The sequence below is a fragment of the Triturus cristatus genome, chromosome 1_1 (assembly GCF_964204655.1).
Source record: "Triturus cristatus chromosome 1_1, aTriCri1.1, whole genome shotgun sequence".
NCBI classification, from domain to species: domain Eukaryota; kingdom Metazoa; phylum Chordata; class Amphibia; order Caudata; family Salamandridae; genus Triturus; species Triturus cristatus.
Window position 1 is genome coordinate 109156652 of NC_140579.1, and position 25689 is coordinate 109182340.

Below are 25689 nucleotides of genomic sequence, written 5' to 3' on the forward strand. Positions count from 1 at the left end.
AAAAAAAACTCCACCGCACTATATGGAGCTCCGCAAGCGACGGAGTACAATAGAAAAATGCCTTTTGCATTGATTGCTCAGTGCCGGATACTTGTCCGCACTGTGCAACCATTGTGAACGGCACAATGCACAGCGCAAGCGGTCCCTGTTTTCCTTTCCATCTACTCGAGCTACAGCTTTCTCAACGCGAACAGGCAGTTTCTCGAGCATACTCGACCACTGGCAATGAGAAACCTGACCCCCCTGCGTTGAGAAATCTCACCAGATGTTGATTTTCCTCGCTTGCGGCTGACAACTTAACGTTGATGAAAGCGAGCGAGGAAAAAAACTCCGCTCCGCGAGTTTTTCGGAACTCCGCGAGCTTCGCACAGAGTTAGTTTTTGTAGTATTTTGAAAAATGGCATATTTGTTTTCATTTGAATAGATAGGATTTTCCCCTCAGCAACCCTAGTATTGGCCCCATGGAGGTCCGTAAAACTGAGAGGGACAAGCTAAACTCAAGAATTCCAGTCTACATGGAAATAATCTGTGCTCTTTCACAGGACAGTGAAATAGGGCCTTCCCAACAAAAAAACTAATGAAATTACAGAATTGACACAAACAAGTAAGCTTTATAACCAGAAGAAAGGTAATGGAGAGAATCCTCCTGAGAATAACAAAATTATGAACATGGAATTAAATCACTCAGGAATAAAAGCCCAATGGAATTATGGGCAACAGAGGTGGACAAAGAGCATCATGAAAATCCCCTTTATAGAATTCATCCCAGGATGGACCAAAGGCCAATATCTTGACTTTACACAGAAGCCCACAGTGAAGGGGTAGGCGCATCTACCCAATAGACGCGCAAGTGTTAAACAGTCCTTGAGAACAGAATCCAGCAAGTCCCCAGCAAATGGGGATGCAAAGATCAAGATGGCCACCGGAGTGTTATGTTTGGATATGATGTTCAACCTATTTTCTGAGTTGAATGCTTTCTATCATTCATGGAGAACAAGGAGGCTCTCGGCTGAGATTTAGCAGGTCTACATGAATGATACATCCCTGGCCCAGTCTATGACGATAAGATCAAGTGCGTTTTATGAAATAAGTAATTTGTATCAAATCTTGAAATAGAGGTGCAGGTGGAAACATTGTTCAGTGGAAGAGTCACCGGAAGAGATAGCATATATGAGAGACTCTTTCCTGGGAGACTCGAGGGAACCAAAGTGGTTGCACTTCTTGTTGTCTTTGGTAGTAAAAAGGTAGGTCAATTTTTAGTGGAACAACTGATCACAGCCTTCTTCATTATTTGCTATTCATTGTGGCTCGAGCAGGTCATCCTGCTGAGAAAATGTGGGTTTGAATTATACCTCTCCACAGGGTGAGCTTCTAATAGTCCATTTCCTCTGTCTACGGATCAGTTCCATATCATTCCTTGCACCGCTGCTTTGAACCTACACTGCCCTGCTGAGCATCCTGTTATCCATGAAGATTTCAATCTGAGTATCCCACAAATGGCAAGGAAATTAATTCCAGGGTACATATTGTATTGCTGACAAAGGATCACAGCAACAGCAGCATCTTCAGACGTGCATGTGGTACCAGGAATGTTTGAGTTGCCATTTAACCTAGCAGGCAGAGAACCACTCTTGCTGATTAGAGTGTTCAAGCATTCAGTTTTTGCTGAGTAAGAAATTGGGAAGAAATGTTCTTAGTTGTAGAGTGCCCATTATTGCTCTAGTAAATGGACAATGAACAAGGTATGACTTCTTACCATTCAAGAAGAATCTCATATCATGTAAACTACTAAATGTAGCAGAAAGTCTCTGCTGTCAAAGGGGAAGTAAGACGGTTCTTTGAAGCCAATCATCCAGGTAGGTGCAGGTGACATGTCCTGTGAGTACAGAGGAACTAACCAGTCCAGATCTTGGGAAATTCTGGCGCTTGGTGAATAGCAAATACATTTAATTTCTCATTGAGAAGTGTGCTCACGATTTTGAGATCCACAATCAAATGAAATGCACCCTTTTCATTTGGGTAACAACCCCGTCACTCTCCGGTGGTTGACAAACAATTTGCCAAGAAAATCAAGAAAGCCTAAAGAAAATGAAACCACTCCTAAAGAAAATGAAAACATTCTTCTCAGAGAAAAAACATTGATTATCAAAGTGTTTGTTAGTCAGTTTGGTGTGCAGTGTTATTCAAGCGTAGCGTTTGCAAAAATGTAGGCAGTGTCTGAAGGAGCCTCCCTTGGGGCACTGATGTCCCCATCTGCTGGAACTGGTTGAGAGCTTTCTTAAGACTCATGCACATGACCTTGTAAGGCCTCCCTACAAGTGGCTGATCTCACCACTGCTAGAATTGTTAAGGTCTCCTCCAAGACTCATGCACATGACCTTGTCAGGCCTCCCTATGAATGGCTGATCTCACCACCACAAGCATTGATAAAGGTCTTTCCTAAGATTCATGCACATGACCTTGTAAGGCTTCCCTATGAATTTATGATCTCACCACATTGAGCACCGATCAAGACCTTTCCCGAGACACATGCACATATTTTTGTAAGGCCTCATTAAAATGTAACATAATGTCTAGGGATTGTTTTCAGACAGAATCTTTGTGAAGAGGGAGAATTTGACCTGGAATATGTGGAGTGGGTACCAAGGCATGGGTTCTGCCACTTCCTTGGTGACTGACACCAGGGCCTTCTGGAGACAGAAATCCACCTTAGAGAAGTGGCTGAATCTGTAGTATTTTGCAGAGTCAGTTGGGTAGTAAATTGTGTCCATGACTCTCACCATTGTCAGGCTGAGAACTGTACAGCATCACAGTCTGTGTCAAAACACTTGGAAAATCTTTGAAAGGTGAGGAAGATATTTACATTAGAAGACATTTTATCTCACCCAGATTTGTTAGGCTTTGTGTTTGGTCCCCAAAGCAGCCTTGTTTTTAGATAAAATGTGCTAGGTGGAATAGGAATTGGCATCTCTTGACAGGCAACTCTATAGGACTTTGCAAGCTTCAAAATGGTGTATTAACTGGCTTTAAAGGGACAGAGTAAGAAGACGAAGCCGGGACTGAAGTCACCACTAGGTACAAATTTAAGGAAACTAAAGCAATTTTGACATTGCCTGGTGGCACACAGGTAGTTGAAGATATCTGTGTAAGTCAACAAATAACTGAAATATTTGCCTTTGGCTCCAGATCTCCCGTTGATGAAAGCTGTGGCTCCTTCAGGCTAACTTAGCTTCCAGTGTCCTTGTGACCCTGCGCAACTGACCAGCTATAGGACGACATTTTACAAATCCAGTTACAGGTTAATCGTTTCTAATGGGGTTTTGCTGTTTGCCATCGTGATGGTAGTGAAAATCTGCCAAGAACAGCTGCCAAGTTTGTTGAGCAAGTGCTAAACAAGCACATATAAACTGACCTGCATCCAGTCAGAACATTTCCTTTTTTTGTGCTTACATATTTCAATCTGAGGTCAGAATTTTTGAAAAGTGTTTACAAGGCTACAGAGATGAAATCATGAATGTTATTTCTCACTTTAACACAGTTGGTGTCAAGTGCAGACCATGAGTTGACTCCCACCTCAGAAGAACTGTGGAGTTTTGTACTCCTTCATTGTCCGAGTTTAGCCCCGAGTTACCTACCACTGAAACTGTTGGTAAGTATGAGTTGTAATTTGTGACAGGTAGGGATTGACATAATTGTCAGGAAATGGCAGACTAGCTTTCTCAAAGCGCATCTGCCTCATTCTTCAGAGGGGAATTGGAGCGGGCACATCGTGGGCAGCCAACAGAATATCAGTTTTTAGGTCTCGGGACCATCCGGTGGGCAGACCGGAAGTCCGGAGATTTAATGACTTGGGAGAAGAGGGGCTTGAACCCGCCCCTCTTCTGCCCTGTTCTCCATTGGCTGGCCTCGTAAATGCTGGCCAGCCATTGGAGAAGAGGTCCCGTCACTCCAATCATGCCCCGTCCTTTTCGGATCGGGGGGCGTGTTTTTTGCGAAAAGTCTCAGGGAGGAGACAACAGCAAAACACTCCCCAGAATCCGAAAAGGACGCTCCCTTTCTCCGAGGCAGTCGTGTGCTCGTCCGCTCCCCCTTCGTCCGGTTGCTGCTCTGGTCTCCTCACCTTTTCCAGGGTCTTCTTGTGTTTTTTTTACCGGCAGGCTTCAGCTCTGCCTCTTCTCTCGCCCTTTCACTGTCTCCCCCGCCGCCCCCTCCTCAGCCTCTTCCTCTGCAGTCTCCGCTGGACCCGACCTCCCTCAGCATTGGTATGCCCAGCGCCCTCTCTCCCCCAGTCCCTCCGCCTCTGCCTCTCTGCCTCCCTCCCTCCTCCTCGCCTCTCTCCCATGACGTCTGATCACATCTCGATGCCTTGAGAAGGATGCCCGTGCTATCACCAGCAACAAACAGCCTCAACGCTGCATCAGCCCTATAGTCACCCGGAGCTAAATTTAGAATTAAACAAATAAACGTCGAGGATCACATGTTGCCGCTGGTCGCCAGAGGTTTCTGGGATTCAAACACAACACCCTGCAATACAGTATGAAGCCACTTAAGCAGCATTTTGTCGCCATATACAGCCTGACATGGAGTAAATTGACGCATTGCATTAAACCTCACAACATATTCCACTTATCACTTCTCGTCTGGCTCTACCTTGTCTGCCCCGCCCCCCGCCCCCCTCCCTACATTCCTTTGTTATGTGCATGTGAATAGCGCTTACTACAGCTTGGAAGTTCCGTGGCGCTTTCGGAATCTAGGCGCCCGGACCCCTACTGTCCCTGGCTAGTGGGTGACAGGAAGAGGTCTGCTGATATATGTTTGTTTACGTCTCAGGCTGTTTAGAGATGAGTCACTGTGGGTGGTGGTCGGTGAGGTGAGCATGGGCCGGAGTCTGGACAGTGGTTGGACGCGTGCACTGAAAGGCTAATGCTCTTGTTAGGAGGCAGACATTAGCTCCAAGGACAGTTATTTTGTAGTGGCTTGAAAATAAACACACGCAGTGCCAGCGGTTCTACTAGGCGCTGAAACAGGAGTGCAGAGTCTCGGACCTGATGGAATTCCCCTCCCCCACATCTCCTGCTCGCTGTCTGTAAGGGTCACCCTACAACTGGAAATGCCAGTGCAACCCTCTGCTTAACAATGGAAACAGAACACAATTACCAACAAATGCAGCACAGACTGACCTTTGTGCTCAAGAAGCTCGTTTCCAGCACCCCTTCCCCTCGGATGCTTTATAACTGATTAAATCAAGCCGTATGGCTCAGTGAGTTATTCAATCCTCTACTACACAATAAACCGCGCCTGAGCACTTCACAGGTCTTTAAAAAGACCATTTGCATGTTAATGAGGCCTCGCTGTTGGTTCACCCCTTGTAAGAACCCCCGCAGCTCCACTCTGCCTAGATTCAGCCCCCCCACCCCCGAAATCAGTGCCACTCTGCCTACTGTTTAAAGATTCAGCCCCCCCCCCGAAATTTTTGCTTAGCCCCCCCCCCCCCCCCCACCCGCCCCCCACATTAACTAGCAAGTGATTTCGCTGGTCGCTTTTTCACAAGCTCTGAACTTTGGCAGTGATGTTTCCCCTTGATAGAGAAGTTTCAGTTTCTGTATTTGGATTCCATGCCCATTCCTTCTTTGTCCTCTCTGCTGAAACTGCTCTCTGAAGTGTCAAATTTTATTAATACTAAACAAAAAACGCACTACCGTGCCAGGGCCAGACTTGGCGTTGATAATGATTGTTTGAAAAGGGAACTTTGAAAGGATACGAACTTGAACAATTCTGGTTTCAAAATATAAGAGAACACTGTAGAGGCATGCGTCTACCGACTGTTATATATAATTTGGGATATATTTCTTAATCTGTCGAGTTCAGCCACTGCATGATTATATTGTTGTCTCTTTTTGAAACTCAGGAGCAGTAACATTGTCGTGGTGTCACTAGGGCTTCAAGTGGATGCTTTTTCAATATTATATACAAGCCACAGTTACTGCTAATTTATCTTATGCAACTAACAACGATTGACAAAGCCAATAGTCGTTACTTGTTGTAGGTATCATGTTACTTGCTGTATCATTATGCCTGGATGCAATGACAAAAGAGACAGCAAAATACAAGTCGTATAGACCCCGCGCAACACCGCCCCCCACCCCCACCCATTTTTTTTTTATCCCACTTAAAGCCGTGGGTAGGATACTCAACAACAGGGCCGAACTGGAACCCCAAAGTAGGCCTGGCAATTATGTCGGAACAGCTGGAGGGTCATGGGGGAGGTTAACTGGGAAGCACTTTTGCTTCAGGAAACGCCCGATGCCCGGGCAAGCCAGCCCGGCCCTGCTCAACAACCCCGTTCTCTCCCGCATTTACCTGTGATCAGGCGCGCATCACCAATTGGGAGTTTTGGTGCTTTGGCGTCGGACTGTATATTTCCGTTTGTGTCCGCAAAAAATCACTGTAGAAGATTAAAACTGATAGAAAGAAGAGTTGATATAGCAAGAAAACCAAAGTCCATGGTGGAGCAACAGACAAACGGGAAAACATCGCCCTTTCACTCTTTTCCCTGGAGGGGGCGCGTGTTCCGGTGTTAATTTCGAACATTTTCTAAATGAGTGTAGAACACGTATAACAAATGGCTGAGACAACCGCTGAGGGGTTAGACAAGGCAGAGCAAAAGGCACACCACTGCCTTTCTCCGAGGCAGAGCAGAAATGCCTCGGAGAAACGCAGCGTCCAGGACGGGGTCTGATCGGAGTGACGGCACCTCTTCTCCAATGGCTGGCCAGCATTCAAGAGGCCAGCCAATGGAGAACAGGGGCGGATAGCAATGGATTTCCAAGCTATTGGCATTGCTCATGACAATGCCGTTTCTTTAAATGTTTTAAAAACAAAAACATAAACAAAAATAATGTCATGAGCAATGCCAATAGCTCTAACTTTACCAATGCCGAGACCATTGCATTGTAAATGCTTGTTGTAATTGTGGTTGAAACTAAAATTACAATGTTGTGCTTCCTGGTTGGAAAGATGACTGCCTGGTGGATTAAAGATAGGAGGGTGGATTCCAAATTATGGGAAGTAATATTCACCCAAGTGTTGGAGAGTGATGGCTACCCCAACCACTATTGGTCTTAGACTTTTTGCTGGTGCGCGTTCACTAGCATTCTTTGGGGCGTTGGAAGTCAGCAAGTAAATGGTGATTGGAAAACCAGGGATAACACAGGGTAAACTATTTCAGGGCCTGCCATGAAGAAGCAGAGAGGGTAGGGTTGGAGATCCCTACGCCAATAACCATTAGACTGGTATCGATGAATGTGTGGTCCTGGATGCAAATGACAAGGTTCTCCTGTCCAGTGGAGAAACGTTAGGCCTAGCTGGGGCGTTCTCAGAATAGGATGGGGCCACTAATACTCATGAACAGATCCTTATGATAGTAATACTATAATAATCCACATTTGTAAAGCGCGAACAATCACCCGTAAGGTTCTCTAGGCGCTGGGGGCCGTTGGGAAGATTAAGCAAGCTATTGCCCAGAGTCACATGGTGCTGGGCTAATATGCCACCGGCACTGGGGATCGAACCGTGATCCCCAGATTCTGGAGTCAGTCGCCCTGGCCGCGGCGCCACACCTCTTTAAGTATATATAGTAGTATATGTATAAGCAGGGCATGGGAAAATGGCAGTACGCACATAACCTGCTGGGATCATTGCAGCTTTTGAGGCAGATAAATCAGAAATGTCCAAAGAAGGAATCATGAGTGGTTGTCATCTTAAGTACCACAAACACTAAGGCATCTTACCCTCCAGCACCAGCAGCCGTGTCCCATTTCCGCGTCCTTTAACGTTTGTGACCATGAAGCGCTCCACCTGGCAGATGTATGTTCCGGTGTCGATAAGATGCACATTGTGAATTTCTATATTGGCTTTCTGTTGGGATGTGCAGTTGGATACTTCTGACTTGAAGACCCTCCCGCTGAACTGTTGACTGGTGTTGGATACCTCGATCTCTCCTAAAGAAGAGGATGAGGTGGCGTTGATGAAAAACCAATTGTAGTGGTACTTGCTAGAATTGCTTCTGCTGTTGTGGGAGCACTCTAGCACCACTGTGTCTCCGACTGTCACATTTTTGTAGCCTGGCTGAGAAATCTGTAATAAAGCCCCTGCAAAAGGTATAAAAAATCATCATGAATATTTTTATTGAGAATTTTGTTCACTGCTATGAAAAAATGTAAATTTTTCATCCAACAGAATTCAGCTTTGGGCAGGAAAGCAACTGATGGCTAGGTTTTTCTATCATCAACTACTTTTGGCAATATCACTGAAGTCTACCCTGGAGGCTGGCACTTGTACATGTTAACAGTGGCAGCCGGCGCGGATCGGGGCAGAGGGGCGGAGGGGTGAGTGGGGCTTAAAAAAAGGGAATAAACTTACCTGATTGCGGCGGCCCTCCTCGTCTCTCCTCCCCCTTTCTTCAGGCCAGAACAGGGAAGCAGGAAGCACCCAGCTCCCAGGCTCCCCATATCCAAAACACAATGCTGCAATCCAGCATTGTGATTGCTCTGAGAGACATGGTCCGGCACTAAGCCACGGACCAGGGGCCTGGACATGTTCTCCACCCAGGCTGTAATGCAGCCCAGGTGGGCAACATACAAAGTGTGTATGAATGTTTGGCCTGCCCGAGAGGGGCGGCCAAACATTCATGCACACTTGGAGTGGGCAAACCACTCCGTCCCTGATCTGAGAGCTGAGTAGCCCCACCCTGCCCGCAGAGCTGGTGCAGCAGGGAAATATAAACTGATAATGACAACAAGTTATTATCATATTATGTTTCCTTTATTTGAACTGCTAAAAAGCAGTGGGGCGTCGCTCCTCTGCCTTAGTGAAGGAGCCACCACTGCATGATAGTTTTCTAGACCTGAAATTGGAAGGATCAATGATTCATGCACTTCATCTACAAGTGGATGTCCAGCACCAACCTGGATGTCAACTTCACCAAGGCAGAATTCTTGTAGTTCACCAGGCTCAACCAGGACAGCCAGGAGCAACAAATCCAATTCTCAATGACATGAACTTGGACGATCCAAACCCCAACCTTCGCCCAATGCCAAAACACTTGGATTCACCCCGGAATAGCACATTGCCATGAAATTGAAGAAGGCCTGCCACCAGCCCTCTCTACTAAAGAAAGTGAAAGCATTTTCCCCCACAAAAAAGTTTCAAAACTGACATTCAAGCCCTTAGCCTCTCACATATAAATGGTGGAAACATCCTACTCCAGGGATTTCCAGAGTTCATACTGACCCCTCCCTTAATCCCATCCTACACACCACAGCAAGAACCTGAAAAATAATCAAGAACCTGAAAAATAATCACATTATCTGTCCGACCTTTCCTATTGCTGGCCGCTCCATCAAAACCAGCTACATTTTCTGCAAAGTCATCATGGCCCGCACTCCACCTATTTGATTGATTAGCAAATCAATATGGAATGCCCAGTCTACATCCACAGCAAGGATAGCATCAGAAAACAAGGCAATAGAACTAATGATTAAACTAGACTAGAATTCACTTTTAACTTATGATGATGTAGATTTATGAGTCTGATCACTCAAGTTTGTATTTTTCTTCCTGGTCAATGCAATGCCTTGCAACAAGGTTTAACTATTCCTTGGGATGGAAGATCATAATTTAAAGTAATATTAGAAAAGAATGAAATAATATAGACACATACAGAGATATTCCATAATAGTTAGTTTACTAATGTTGGACTTGGCCCTCCCCAAACATTTTCGTTCATCTCTCATATTTTTGCTGATCATGTGTTTATTGGCCTTAGGACTCTGTGCAAGTTACCACTGCTTTCCAGTGCTTACACCCAATTGGTACATTACATTTACTCATAAGTCCGTAGTAAAGTTGTATTGCATATACCCAGTGCCTGTAAATTAATTGCTGCTAGTGGGCCTGCAGCACTCATTGTGCCACCCACTTATGTAATCTTCTAAACATGTCTCAGGCCTGCCATTGCACTCTGTGTGTGTAGTTTTAAACTGCCATTTTGACCTGGCAAAATAGCTCTTTTGACAGGCCCAAGCCTTTATTTTTAATATATATAAGTCACACCTAGGTTGGGCACGACACAGCCCAGAGGACAGGGTGACATGTACTTTTAAGTTTTACATGTCCTGGTAGTGAAAAACTCTTACATTAATTTCTCATTGCTGTTAGGCTTACCTCTCCCATGGGACAGCAGTGGGTTGCCTTGTTACATTTAGTAAGGGATAACTTTCAATAGGAGTCAGATTGGAATATCAAGTTTGGTGTCTAAAGAATTCTAAATTAAAACCCTCTCTAATGGTGAAGTCGGATTTTAAGTCCCAATTTTGGAAATGCCACTTTTAGAAAGTTGGCAGTTTATGCCTGCAGCCTGTGTCCTGGGTCACATGGCTGGGTGTAGCTGGCAGTTGGACCTTGTATATTCTTCCCAGACAGTGAGACAAAGGGGGAATAAGTGTTGGTAGGTTGGGCCATCTCTGCCTGGATCCTACCACACATGCCCATCACAAAGACTCTGCCTCAGCACACTCGCAATGGGTGTCACACCAGTCTTTTGTACCCCCAGACAAGCTGGGGCCAGGGCAGGGAGGAAGGAAATTCCATACACATCTGTAGGGGGAGGACTCTAGAAAAGTCTCCCACTTCAAAGCTAGCACCAAGTAGTGCTTAATTTGTGCCAGTGGTTTCTGGTGCTTAGCACCGGCACCTTTTTACAAGGGCCTTGTCTATAGTGCCACTGCCAACTTTAAATCAATGACATGACTGCACTGCAGTCTGCACGTCATGGTCAAAGTAAATTAAATATAATTGCCTTTCTGCAGTGTTGTTCACTTCACAGACAGTCTCCAGAATCCTCCCTCTGTGAAGAAGAGTGTTGCTCTGCAGTGCTGCTGAGAAAGTGAGCCCAATAAATCCATACCCATGATGCAAATCAATTTGCTTTCAGTGTTGCTGGTGTGGGTGGGCCTCTGATTGGGCTGTATTTGGTTCTGTGGTTTAGGAGGCTGCTGTAGCGTGCCGTGCGGAACCTTTTTCCTTCCAGGGACAGTGGACCACACCTCGGCACACACGCCCTGGACAAGTCACCAGCACCAGTAAGCACGACGTTGAGTGGGGCACTTTGAAGCAGCAGCAGGCCTCTTTATAAGGCAGTGCCACCAGCAGTAACCCCAGAAGTAATAAAAACCAATGCTGCTGCTTTTACAGGTGTGTGGGGACGGTCACCTGAACCGAGTCAGAGGCCCCAGCAGTCATGCCACCGGCATCGGGCGGGGCAACGTGTGCAGTCCTATGCTCTGAGGCTGCCGGAAGGGCAGGGCCTTGTGCTTAATTTAACCTGTGTCTACTCTAAAGTGTCTACTCTCTATGACATACTTACTTTTACTTGGCTGGCAGTGCTCAAAAGAAATGAAAAAATCCATGAAAGCCAAAGGGATAAAAAAAAAGGTGTGATAATTTTTCTGTAAATGTGAATTGCACAGTGTGGGAAGTGCCAGCAGCAATAACCGCGGCACAGACAATCAGTAAGTAATAAAAACTAATGCTGCTTTTACTGGCTTGTGGTGATGGTCACTTGAACAGAGTCAGAGGCCCCAGCAATCATGCGACCAGCGTCAGGCGGGGCCCAGTGTATACTGATACGACACAGCGCAAAGAATCATTCTGGTCACATTGCACATGTGACATAAATAGTGCGCAGCCAAATCACGTCTCGCCCGTCCCTGATTTCCAACTTCCCCAAAGCACTCTTCTATGTACAACACTCTCTGGTCGAGAAGACCTTTTGGAAAGAAAAATCTCTGCACAGCCCCCTGCAGCTGGCTGTAAGTCCAGCTGTGCCACATCAAACACTTAAAAATACAGAGAATAGTAAAGAACACTTATAAGCACCAGGGGCCTTCAGAAACACTTTTGCTAACTGACATATGAGCACGGTGCTGCGGATAAAAGACACAACTCAACAATGCCTTCTTCTAATTGCCACTTCACTGGTGTCTGGCAACATTGTCCCTGCCTCCATTAAATAATATACTTCGTTTCTTTAGCACTGTCTTGCTACCAATTCAATTCAAGGAACAGAATCAGCGCTATAATGATGGCAGACCGACTGGCACACTGACATTCTGCACGCGCAAGTGTTCTCTCTCTTTCAGCAGCACTCTTTTCAAGGTATAGTTTCCTACATTATTTTATTCGTGTAGAGAGTAGTTTCACCGTCTTTGTGCAACCTCTTCCAAATAATCTCAACTGAAGCAGTAGGATTATCTCATTGACACATTTCTAAGTCTTTCTTATTGTCCTGCACTCTTATTTGCACAAGCAGTTTATTCACATTTATTTTTGAACTACAATATTGATGGCACAAAACACCGAAATGTGCAGTCTACCGTGTACAATTTCAAACCTAACTGGCGATATTCAGGTTTCAAAAAAGGCAAAGGAAATAAACCCATATATCCCCCCAACTGAACTTTTCACAAGCATTCATCCATAGGGGCAGATTTACAAGCCCTTTGCGACACTTTTGCGCAGCCGTTGCCTCACTATTGTGATCCAGCGGCGGCATAGAAAATGCGGCCAATTTTCAACGTGACGCATCTAGGGAGATGTGTTACATTGTAAAGCCCTGCATCACATTATACCTGCGTCAGGGATAATATAGGCAGGGTAGGCGTTCCCAAACAGGAAAGCCTCGTAAAAGTGATGCAGTCAAATCTACAAGATTTCATTTCATCACTTCTAGGACGCCACTGCTTCAAAACCTTACGCCTGCTTCAAGCAGGCGTAAGGAGTGACGCAGTGTAGTGGGAATAGGCCTCAAAATGCATTGCTGGAGTTGCGTCGTGCTTGTGACACAACTCCAGAAATGCGTACATTTTGCCCCAATAGATGCATCAGAATTTATGACGCATCTGTCAATCCTTGTGCCATGGTGCGCCGCATTGTAAATACGGCGCATCTATGGTGGGGCAGGGGTTTCTCAGGGTGGTGCAGGGAAAGTGACGTATCTCTACAGATGTGTCACTTTCTTGTAAATATGCCCCATAGTGTGCACGGGGTCAGGAGGGCTAACCATGCAAGAATGTGCCTGGCACAATAATTAAGCTCTAGAACAGTGCAAGAATCACGAGGCCGCAATCCACAGACCTGGCTGCAGCCTCCCAGGGAACTTTGAAGGGCGGTGGGGGTGAAAGGTTTGTTGGCAGGCATGTTCTGGTAAATGTTTGACGTACTTTACTTTTATTTGGCTGTGCTCAAAAGAAATTAAATCCATGAAAGTAATAAAATGTGTTTTTATATTCCATATAGGTACTATAATATAGGCCTCAGTAAACGTGTTACCCTTCACCTATGTTCTCTCCCTACATTACACTTGTCACGGTTTGCAGGGACTGACCTTTTAGCTAGATATTACACTGTATTCAAACGCTGGTTTTCCCTAGTTCGAAATCTCATACATAATGCATGAGGGTTCTTGGAAGCACAGCAGGACTGCCAGCTCCTGTATAAAATCTACGTACAAAGTTAATGCCCAACGTCATCCTTAGGCCGACACAGTAATACAGCAAGGTAGGACCCCTGGGGAGACCTATGGGTATATATACATCTCATCTTGCTAAGATAGCTAGAGGAGACCAAGACTTCCAGGCCGACACACTGACCAGAGACGCTGAGGGCCCTGCATGCAGACACTCCAGCTCGCAGTGGTCTAACATCCCTCGCGGGGTGTCCAGCTGGAGACCAGGACAGGGTCCCATAGTGTCACTTCAGGTAAGGGGGTTGACTGAATCCTAGAGGAATTCTTGGCTTAACACCTACAACCATGCTAGGTACACTTAGGTACATCTAGATAGGGAGGCATCGTAGGAGTATGCATCGTTTATCATGTGTGTTATATACTTGAATGTAGTCATGATTTTAGTAATATGGTAGAACTATACCATCCTTTAACCTTTATAGTACTGGTAATCATTTATATCTTATACTGTCTAACAGTTGATGCAGCACATCTATTCTACACCAGAATAACAACTGTTCAATAAATGATTATTGAAAACGCCCAGCTGGTTTTATTTGGTGTATCTCTCTGAGACAGACTAAGTAAGCACGAGTTGTAGTGCAGTATAGGCTCTGCGCATTGGAATAATATACACTATAGATCTGGCATAGGACTGAGTTCAGTATGCCCCTATCAAGTATATTAAACTTAATTAATTTGTACCAGCTAACTCAGAGGCCACTAGAAACTCCTTGTAAACAAGAAGGGAGTAGTTTCTGGCAACCACATAAACATGAAAACTTTGTTACCCTTTAGAATCGGAACACTCTCAGAATCGTGGAAACAACAGATAACAGTTTCACTCAGCTAATCGTGCATGCTTAGTTTCTTCAGAGTTACACAGAAAGAATAGACGGGCTTTTCAATAAAAGTATTTATTAAACAGTCTTGTTTCTCGTGTAAGAGACATGTGCTGTTACAATCACAAGACAGTATGCAAGATATATCATGAACAGCGTAAGCAGTAGAAAGAAATAATACTGCGCTAGCATTATCTTTTAGTTATGACACATATATTCATATACATAAATAACATAAGCTAAAAATGTGAGTACTCATAAGATGCTTCTCTAACTAGTTCTGCCCCAGTGTACCTAACCTTAGTGTAGTACAAGGTAAAAAGTAGGTGATGTATACTATAGTATGGTAGGCTATAGTATGGTATGCTATAGTCTGGTATGCCAAGTCTGGTATGCCAAGAGTCCCTCTAGGTTCTAGTCAGCAACATACCTTGAGAATGAGAGAGGTGGGAATCTCTTTATGGGTCTCGAACTCTAACACCCCGTAAAGGGAGTCAGAACACTGGAAGCTGGATTCTCTGCGAGCAGGGATGACAGCATCTCTTGTCAGTGCGTCAGGTCAGGACACGGGCTCCTCTAAAGTCGAGGTCTCCTCCTACTTGCTTGGGCAAGGGAAGGTATATTTATACCCGGTAGGTGCCTTGGAATGTTAGCATTGACGTAAAGTCGGGCAGAGGAAGACGTCAGGAATGAACCCTTATGGAATAGCGGTTCATGCATAATAATCAAGTTCTTGGAGAAATCAATAATCATGTACTAGGGAAACTCCCAAGAGCTTAAGAGTCTGGTTTCTAAGAACTTGTTGTGACGTTGGGGTGGACGGATGTAGGTGACCATGCCTGTATTTGGATAGTATGGCTAATGCCTAAATAAGGACTGGAATCTTATGCATAAGGGCAATGCAAATTGTGCCTATATATAGAAATGTATCATGGAAACCTATATACGGACACCAAAAGCGGAATACAACAGAGTGACTGAGCGAAAGATAGTATATTATGTCCACGGTCCTGAGGGATCAGGGTTGTCATGTTCGATGATTGCTAAAAATTATTCTCTCCGTGGTAAGAGGATATTCTAGTGGCACTGTGAGCTAGTTGGTACAAGAAGGCCAACATACCCGGTGGGGGTGATCAGAGTTCGTCTGACACCAGTCCTACAGTGTCACGCAGATCCTGTATATTTTTTATAGGAACTACACGAGCTTAAGGGTCTGGTTTCTAAGAACTCGTTGTGACGTTGGGGTGGACGGATGTAGGTGACCATGCCTGTATTTGGATAGCATGGCTAATGCCTAAATAAGGACTGGGATCTTATACCTATTTAAGGGCAATGCGAATTGTGCCTATATAAGGACATGTATCATGAAAACCTATATACAGACACCTAAAGCAGAATACAACACCCACTCCACTTTCGAATGAACGATAATACTAAATGCTAAACATAAAATGCTAAACATTAAACTGAGTACCACATGTTGCTAAAAACGTTTGTAAAAGCATGAGGAAGATACCACAGTCACCGCCGCGCCCGGGACTTCCAAGATGGCGGCGGTGCTCGATCGACCCGGAAGTGGGGGCAGCGTTCTAGCGACTGACGTGCACTCCGATGGGAGCGTGTCTAACGAGGAAACACATATGGAGATGCTGGGAGAAGCCCCGGGGGTTCGGCCATTAGAGGTGGAAGACAGAGAAAGCGACGAGGCAGAAGACGGAAGGAGCAGCGAGACGAAGAGCGAGAGGAGCAGCAGGGGGACTAACAGCGGCGGCAGAGAGCAATCGACCCCAAGAGAGGAGGAGGAGGGGGAAACCAGCAGCTGTCAGGGAGAGCGCTTTCAGAGCACCGCGAACAAGACCAGCACTCCAAAGACGAGTGAGGAGGTTGGATCTCCTTCCACCACAGCCCTGGAGGGTCGTGGTTTCAAGCAAGTGCCATTAGCACGTTTTCTTTCATTTAAAGGGTGGTGGACAGGACTAAAGAGTGGCACGTAAAACTACATCCACCTGGTTCCCTCACCCTAGGCACTTCACAGTCAGGGCACGGGTGAAGGTTTGCGGACCCCTCCCCCCCCCCCTTTTTCTTCCCTAGTGTGGCACCACAGGCCAATGGCCTAATCCTTGTTTTTTTTTTTTCTTGTGTTTTTTTTTTTTTTGCTTCATCTTTTGATTGATGCCGTAAACAACCCACCAGGAGAAGCGGACCCCACTCACGAAGACTCCGAGGAGACAGACTTGAAGGAAGCGGGACAGTAGTGCTACATATCCTTAAGTCGAACTGTGTATTCTCCTGTAACCTCACCTGCAATAAAGCTCCTTGAAAGCACTAACCCGTTCTATGGCTGCCTAAATGGGAGGGATCTGAGGGACGCCACCCCCTACCCCAAGCTTACAGTGGTGTCAGAAGTGGGATAGGTGGGTCTAGTCAAGATGACCCAACCCGTCACAATGGAGGCTATCATAACTCAGTTGGCAGAGGGCCAACAACACCTTTAGCTCGTTATCAAACAACAGACTAAGCAGTCAAACGAAGAACGAGAGGCACTACATGCAGCCATTAAAGAACAGTCCTCCCTTTTAACTACCAATCAGCAGGCACAGGAAACCGCAATATTGCGTCTTATAGATGCCATTGCTAATACCAGAGTATATCCTAATGTACTTAGCTCAGTTCTTCAGAAGTTTCAGACGGGCGACGACCCGGATTACTTCTTTGTAAACTTTGAAAGAGTAGCCTCCACAGCCTCTTGGCCACCAGACAGATGGGGACAATATATAGCGCCCCTACTCTCAGGCGAGCTACAAGCTGCCTACCAAGCAGCCAATCCAGCAGGTACGACCAGTTATGCAGAAAAAAAGAAAGCCATCCTGGAACGTCTGGGATGCGATCAGGAGTACTATCGGAGTCGCTTTAGAAAAGAGAAGTGGATGGCTGGGGACAACCCTAGGGCCTTATATTTTCGCATAAGGGACTTAGGGACCCGCTGGTTGCAACCGTCTTCCTCCTCCATGGATGAGGTGACGGAAAACATATTCCTTGAACAATATCTGGAAGCCTTTCCCTTCAGTACGAGATCATGGATTAAACAACATCCTAATTTAACGGTCACGATGGCAGTTGATCTGGTCTGTGCTTATCATAGATCCCCAGATTTAAAGCATCAACACAGCGAGCGCCGGTAGGAGGACATAAACCACCAAACAGACCACCTCCTCTCTCAGTAGAGAATAAAACTCCTCCCTTCCAAAAGCCCTCGCCTAAACCCACCCCTAGCGCTAGCCCCATGTCAACCCCACAGTGCTTTCATTGCGGAGAGTGGGGACATATAGCCCGCCACTGTCCTACCCGGACTCCACCCCCAGAACCCATGGAAGTTGGTTACTCTCGTGGGAGGGTACTGGTGAAGGGAGACCATTCCAAGGCATATAGGAAGAAGGTACATGTAAAGGGAAAACAGGTAACGGCCTTACTGGACACCGGCTGTCACCATACGGTTGTTACCCAGGACCTGATACTGAGGCCCCAGTTTATTGAGGGCGACTACATTCAGGTTACATGCGTACACGGTGAAAAAAGCTTCATCCCTTAGCTGAGGTACTGTTAGAAATTGACGGTGAAGCCCAACTAAGAAAGGTGGGAGTTATCCCCTCACTTCCGGAGACGGTCCTCCTGGGAACCGATCTGCCTAAGTTTCATGACTATATACAGGCCCTAAAACTCGCCTCCTCCCTGACAAACTGGTTAGAAACAGCCCCCTTCTCTACAGAAAACCTAGAGACACCCAGCAACAAAAAAATAAAAACACGTAGAGAAAAACGTATAGAAAAGAAATCCTTTCAGTCTCCTGTCTTTCTTTCTTCAGATGAGACGCAGGAGCCCCCACGAAGTTTTCGTGGAGCCCAGAAGGAAGACTCCACTTTACAACACGCTTGGGAACAAGTACAAGAAGACAACCCCGACAAGGTAGGCCCCTATTTTTGTTTAAAAAACGGTCTACTTTATAGGGTGTCCCGAGAGAACAATAAAGTTAGAGAAAAATTAATGATACCCAGTGTATTCCGGGGACAAGTTTTATGTCTTGCACACAGCCAGGCCGGGGCGGGATATTATGGGAAGGAGCACACCCTAAGATATATACTAGATCGCTTCTATTGGCCAGGGATATACCAAGAAGTCGCTAGGTATTGCGCTTCTTGTACCAGATGCCAGCTGATCAATAACCCAGCCCTTCCACCAGCTCCACTTCAACCCCTCCCTATAATAGACGTTCCCTTTAAAAGGGTAGGGGTGGACCTGGTAGGACCCCTGCTCCCGTCCGCTCGAGGTCATCAATATATACTCGTGTTGGTGGATTATGCCACTAGATACCCAGAGGCGTTTCCGTTGACCTCAGCCACTACCACCGCAGTAGCCCAGGCCATGATCAGCTTCTTTTCTAGAGTAGGATTTCCTCATGAGTTACTCACTGATCAGGGTACACCTTTCATGTCAAAACTGATGAAACAGGTATGCACATTACTAGGGATAGAACAAATATGCACATCTGTATACCATCCTCAAACAGATGGGCTGGTCGAAAGATATAACAAAACAATTAAAACAATACTGAGGAAAAGTGTAAATAAAACCGGAAGGGACTGGGACCGACAATTACTATTATTATTATTATTCGCCATAAGAACGCATGAGCAAAAATCCACTAGTTTTTCCCCCTTTGAATTACTATTCAGACGGAAACCCCGTACCCTTTTAGACATGGCTGTAGAGCAGTGGATTTAGGAAGAAGACGAGGGAAAACCCCTACTACAATATAGCAGTTCCCTCAAAGAGACCCTGTCAACACTTTGGGAAGAAGTCCATTCCAACATGGAAAAATCCCAAACCAACCAAAAGCGGTTATATAATCGAGGTACTAAGCTAAGAGAATTTGCAGTGGGGGACCGAGTTTTGATACTTTTACCCACAACAGAGAAAAAGTTATTGGCCACCTGGCAAGGACCTTATTCGATAATAGAGAAGGTCACTCCGGTTACCTATCGAGTAGCCGTACCCCACAAAAGCAGACTAGGACAAATATGCCACATCAATCTATTAAAAGCTTGGAATGAACCAACCCCAGCGTCCTTATCCCAGACGTTGCCCATACACCTTGTGACAATGGATAAGACCTTAGACATATCCTTGGTACCAGACCCTCCCATATGGGAAACCTCCTTGCAGCTAGGAAAACCATTAAAACAGAAGCAAAAAGCAGAATTGCTAACCCTGTGTTCTTCCTTCGCTGATGTGATATCAGGAGTACCAGGCCGAACCAACCTGGTTGAGCACGATATTATTACTACAGATAACCAACCAATAAAGCTAAGACCTTATCGTATCCCAGCTGCTAGAAGGCAGGCCGTAGATCAGGAAATCAAAGCAATGTTGGAGGCAGACATCATAGAGCCGTCACGAAGTGCATGGTCCTCCCCGGTAGTCCTAGTACCCAAACCCGATGGAAGCATTAGATTCTGCATAGACTTTTGTCAGTTCAATGCTATATCAAAATTCGACGCCTATCCCATGCCACGGGTAAATGAACTCATAGAACGCCTTGGGGACGCTAGGGTCATGACTACTGTAGATCTCACAAAGGGGTACTGGCAGATCCCGTTATCTCCTGCTGCCCGAGAGACAACCGCCTTCTCAACCCCCTTTGGACTATTTCACTTCAAAGTACTCCCCTTTGGTCTCCATGGCGCTCCGGCCACCTTTCAGAGACTGATGGATGTTATCCTGTCCTCCCACCAGTCCTACGCTGTCGCCTGTCTAGACGACATCGTTGTACACAGTCCAGACTGGGAAACCAACATGCTTCACCTAGAAAGGGTCCTTCAATCCCTACGACAAGCAGGCCTCACTCTCAACCCAAAGAAAACAACGTTCGTTACAGATCACATAGAATATCTGGGGTATGACATACAGGGAGGGAAGATAAGACCCCAAATAAACAAACTAGAAGCGATCACGAAAATCCCTCGTCCCGAAACTCGTAAAGACATCCGTTCCTTCCTAGGCCTAGTAGGGTACTACCGCCGATTCATACCCAACTTCTCCACCATGGCAAGTCCCCTCACTGATCTCCTTACCAAAGCAAACACAAACAGACACTTCACCTGGACAGAGACCCAAGAGCAAAGCTTTCAGACACTAAAGAAGTCTCTGTGTAACGCACCTGTATTAGCCTGTCCTGATTTTCGGAAGACTTTTGGCTTACAAACTGATGCCTCGGGGAGGGGTTTAGGGGCTGTTTTATCACAACCAGGTGACTCTGGGGATCTACGGCCCATTCTTTTTCTCAGTAGGAAACGTTTCCCTAGGTAAACCAAGTATGCCACGATTGAAAAAGAATGTTTGGCCATTAAATGGGCTATGGAGGCTCTTCAATACTACCTCTTAGGCCGTAATTTTTTTCTGCTTACGGACCACGCTCCCCTTACCTGGCTCTCTCTCCATAAAGACTCCAACCCTAAAGTCCTTCGTTGGTTTCTTGCCTTGCAGCCCTTCACTTTTAGTACCATGCACGTCCCGGGAAAATCGCAAACCAACGTGGACTTTCTGTCCCGATTTCCCGTCTCAGAATGGCCCGACCGTCCCCAGGGGGAAGGCAATGTGAGGAAGATACCGCCGCCACTGCCGCGCCCGGGACTTCCAAGATGGCGGCGGCGCTCGATCGACCCGGAAGTGGGGGCAGCGTTCTAGTGACTGACGCACACTCCGACGGGAGCGCGTCTAACGAGGAAACACATATGGAGACGCCGGGTTCGGCCATTAGAGGTGGAAGACAGAGAAAGCGACGAGGCAGAAGACGGAAGGAGCAGCGAGGCGAAAGGAGCAGCAGGGGGACTAACAGCAGCGGTAGAGAGCAATCGACCCCAAGAGAGGAGGAGGAGGAGGAGGAGGAAACCAGCAGCTGTCAGGGAGAGCGCTTTCAGAGCACCGCGAACAAGACCAATACTCCAGAGACGAGTGAGGAGGCTGGATCTCCTTCCACCACGGCCCTGGAGGGTCGTGGTTTCAGGCAAGTGCCATTAGCACGTTTTCTTTCATTTAAAGGGTGGTGGGCAGGACCAAAGAGTGGCACGTAAAACTACATCCACCTGGTTCCCTCACCCTAGGCACTTCACAGTCAGGGCACGGGTGAAGGTTTGCGCACTTTCCCCCCTCTACCTTTTTCTTCCCTAGTGTGGCACCACAGGCCAATGGCCTAATCCTTGGTTTTTTTTTCTCTTGTGTTTTTTTATTTTTTTTGTGCTACATCTTTTGATTGACGCCGCAAACAACCCACCGGGAGAAGCAGACCCCACTCACGAAGACTCCGAGATGACAGACTTGAAGGAAGCGGGACAGTGGTGCTACATAAACCTTAAGTCGAACTGTGTAATCTCCTGTAACCTCACCTACAATAAAGCGTCTTGAAAGCACTAACCCGTTCTATGGCTCCCTAAATAGGAGGGATCTGAGGGACGCCAACCCCTACCCCAAGCTTACAGCATACTAAAAGATTTTTTTTTTAAACGGTAGTAAACATGTAATGCAAAGGTACTGTACATTTTAAAGCAGTTTTTAATTCTAAGCATATATCGGAAATAAATGCAATTGGAATGAATAGAAAAATATACACATGAGGAAATGGTTGCTAAGTATTCAAAAAATCAATGCCATTTCATAACATGGTACTAAATGAAATAGTGGTAAATAAGGTGACAATGTGTCCCTGGAAGTATTCAAAGAAGTCCGTTCTATATGAATAGTTCTACTGTAAGCAGATTGATTTGCCATGTATTTTCAAATTTAGAAAAAAGTTAATTTTAGGAAGAGTTCAAAGTTCTGTTTTGGAAGCCAAATTCATTGTTTTCCTGGTACACTGTGAGCCAAATCAAAGTCAGTGTATGGGTTTGGAGAAAACATGAAATCATCAACACATGTAGACAAAAGATCGCCTACCGATGTCGGTGACAATTGGAACACATCGTTTAGAAGGTTAACTGCACAGAGACTTAAAGCATCGCCTTCAGCATGGGATGCCGCTGCAATGTTCGCGTCTGTTGTTACCTGTATGTCTGTTGATCCATCTCGTACCTCAGCAGCAGCAGGAAGCGTCTGTGAGATCTCAATGAATGCCGTCATCAGGATTGGTAGCCTCTGGGGACAACACAGAGCATGGGTCGTTATCGGGTCCAGCAGAGTATTGATATCTGTTGGCATGACTGATGGGAGTGTTAGACATGTATCTAGCACGCATTCTTCATCACAAAGCAGGCAGAGTAGAACAGGTAAGATGCAATCTTGCCAGATTGGTCTAAATGACAGAAACAATGTTGTATTAATTTCCCATAGACGAGGTAGGCCCAAAAGTTGCACTATGCGCTCACAGCACTTCCGTTCTAGGAGAGCTTTCTCCAAGTTGCTGGAAGTGACGCTTGTGTATAGGCTTGCTATAGCGTAGCAGTAGGAATACAAACAGTATTCCTGAAAGGAGTGCGAGAACTAATGGCAGACCACCAAACACCGAATGCACAAAGTTTGGAATGATTCTGAGGACCGCCTGAAAAGGTGTTAACAGTCATGAACCTATGGTCTTAAATACATGTACAACCCCGCTTGTATCAGACATGTTTAAGATACGTCCCATCATTTCTACGAAATGTATAGGGCAGTTTGTACGAATAAGAGCCTGTATCTCAGCCGAAGTCCTTGCAATTTGTAGATCATAGGTTTCTTTGGCAGAGGTCAAAGGCACGGTTTGTTGCTAAAGTATGGCTTTCAGTGCTTAAAGTATCAAAACGTATAAAAGAAACATTCAATGAAGGCCATAGAGGCGACTCCCTGGCTGTGTCTATTTGGGGGAACAATACTTGCATACAACAAGTAACCCTGGAGCTAACCGTTACCAGATATGGGATTCCTGGCAACACGCCACAGCAACTTTGATCATTCAACATGAGGTAACTCCTGTTAGAAAGTTGGCCAAACGTTGGATTAATCACAGCAGCTGGTATACCCTGCATGTGGCAGGACAATTTTGCCACTGAACCATTACAAGCCCCATGTGAAGAAATGTCCTGACATATGAGAGATCCGCTCAATGCATTTTCACAGTGTGTACCGCTTAGAAACACTTCACGATCCCCCCTCCAACATCTGTATTCGTAGGGTAAATCCCAGGATGTCTTAATGTATTCTTTACCCAACCTTTTATATTTGCCTTCTTGCATTTGTTTGAGGCAATATTGAAAATGAAAAGTGGCAGAGTTATTTTGCCATGCATAAGCCATTCTGTAGCTGGTTTTTCTGCTACCATAAATAGTAATTTTTCCAGTTTTTCAATGCTCAGCACTGTATACTTTGCTCCCCTTTGAGCCAGTTTGACCTGTTTATCCGTGAGATCGCATTCTGAAAACAGAGACGACGTGTTGATAAAACGCCAAGCCACATAGCCTGCACGCAAGGATTGCAGCGTCCAGCCTAATAACATAATAGAACCTAACTGAGATTGGCCTTATTGTAACATGGCTAAATCTTGTTCCAGTATGTCAATAGCAGAGGATACAATGTTGACCAGTGAATATATTCTGGATGAAAAAGTTGTTAACCCATTGTCGACCACAATGAGAGATTTCACGTATTCTTTCTGCGGCCTCCACCTGTGAAACCTTCCATATTTCATTATAAGCAGCATAAATGAAACGCGTTTGACGCGTTTTTCTCTATTCCTAGCAAGAAATCCCTAAGGTCTGCATCTTCTTTAAGTAAAGATAAGTGTTGTTTCACAACCTCTAGTGTAGATTTTTGTAACCAGTCGAGGCACAATTTTCCTACACTGTATGTTGTTACTATCCCCGGATGCTGTCGTTGAACATAACATGAGTCTGGCCTATGGATAGTAAAGCCCTGTATTCTATTCAGGAATCTTTCTTGACAGATGTTTGTGTCTGTGGGCCAGAGCAACCATTTTTTCCAGTCAGGATCTGATCTGTTGGTTTGTAGTATTGTGTCTACTGTGACCTCTCCCTGTGTAGTGCTATTACTTGCAGGTGTTGGCACAGAAGGTGTGTTCATGTCTTTGATCTTGGCTAATCCAAGGCAAGACGTTTGTTGCACAGTGTCATTCAAAAACATTATTTGCTGTGGGATGATACAGGCTCTAAACAAAGCTTCTATCCCCTGCCCTTGCCAATCCTTAGAACCCCAGAAAGATTTTGTGTCGATTGTGTCTTTCCATAAGTCAAATCCTTGTCTAGACAGCTAGGTAATAAAGGCTGCAGAATAAATCTGATTTGTAGTAGTTAACATATTTTTCTGTCCTGTTGTGTTCACATTTCTATAGAAAATTATTTCTGCATCAGATATATTGTACCCTAAAAAAATATGGAAACTTATTAGCAAACATTTTTGAACTACCCGTTGGTGGTGTAGGACAATGTTCCCATTGGTTAAACATAAATACATTTCTAGGTGTTGCAGATCTATGCAAGAAATGATGACCATAGTGGTTGTAACAATAAAGCTGTTCGTAGGCTGATGAACCCTCTAAGTTTTCATTGTTAGAGAACGCAGCAGACCTTTCTAGTTTAGACATCATGTTATTAACAGTCTCAAAGTCCCAATCATCAGAATAGGTACTGGAGGTAATAAAGTCACTTAATGAAATTTTAAATAAATGTAGAATCTTCAAAAGTTCAGTCGGGCCAAATATGTCAAAATCGGTTTTGTCCCAAACTATACCATCCTGTATAGGAACGGCTGTGATGTTCACTGCTGACAAGTCTCACGATGGGAAGATTTGTGTGGCTTTAAAAGTAAGTTCACATTTTCACTTTCAGTGTCCATACGAATGTATCTGTGATCCCACATTCTTGTCCCAAATAGGACCTCATATGGAGTGACCCCCCTAGAGGACTAGTTGGGAAATTATTTAATGAGCGTAGGACCCCATAAAGATGTTTGACCCACCCATCACCCGAACCTAATACTCTAGCTTATATAGACTGCTTTATGTCCCGGTTTTTCCTTTCCATGACAGAATTTCCCTCAGGATGAAATGGAGAGGATTACAGCAATGCTGCGCCCAAACTGGCCATGGCTTCTTTGTAAGCCCAAGAGCTAAACGCAGGGCCTGGTCAGAATATAGTGTGCCAATTGTGAATGTGCCGATAAAGACTCACAAATCTTTTATAACAGTTCGAGCGTCAGCCGAGCGCTGAGGCCACATCCATAGGAACCTTGAGTTAGTGTTCGTGG

General features: G+C 45.5%; 1 protein-coding gene across 1 annotated transcript in view; it reads right to left on the minus strand.

The window, feature by feature from the left end:
- LOC146869680 (uncharacterized) overlaps positions 1-25689 on the minus strand; it is a 173868-nt gene that overhangs the window by 66108 nt on the left and 82071 nt on the right. The window contains exon 3 of the mRNA XM_085610230.1: positions 7791-8150. Within this exon, the coding sequence (XP_085466356.1) occupies positions 7791-8150 (360 nt within the window). The remainder of the gene's footprint in view (positions 1-7790; positions 8151-25689) is intronic.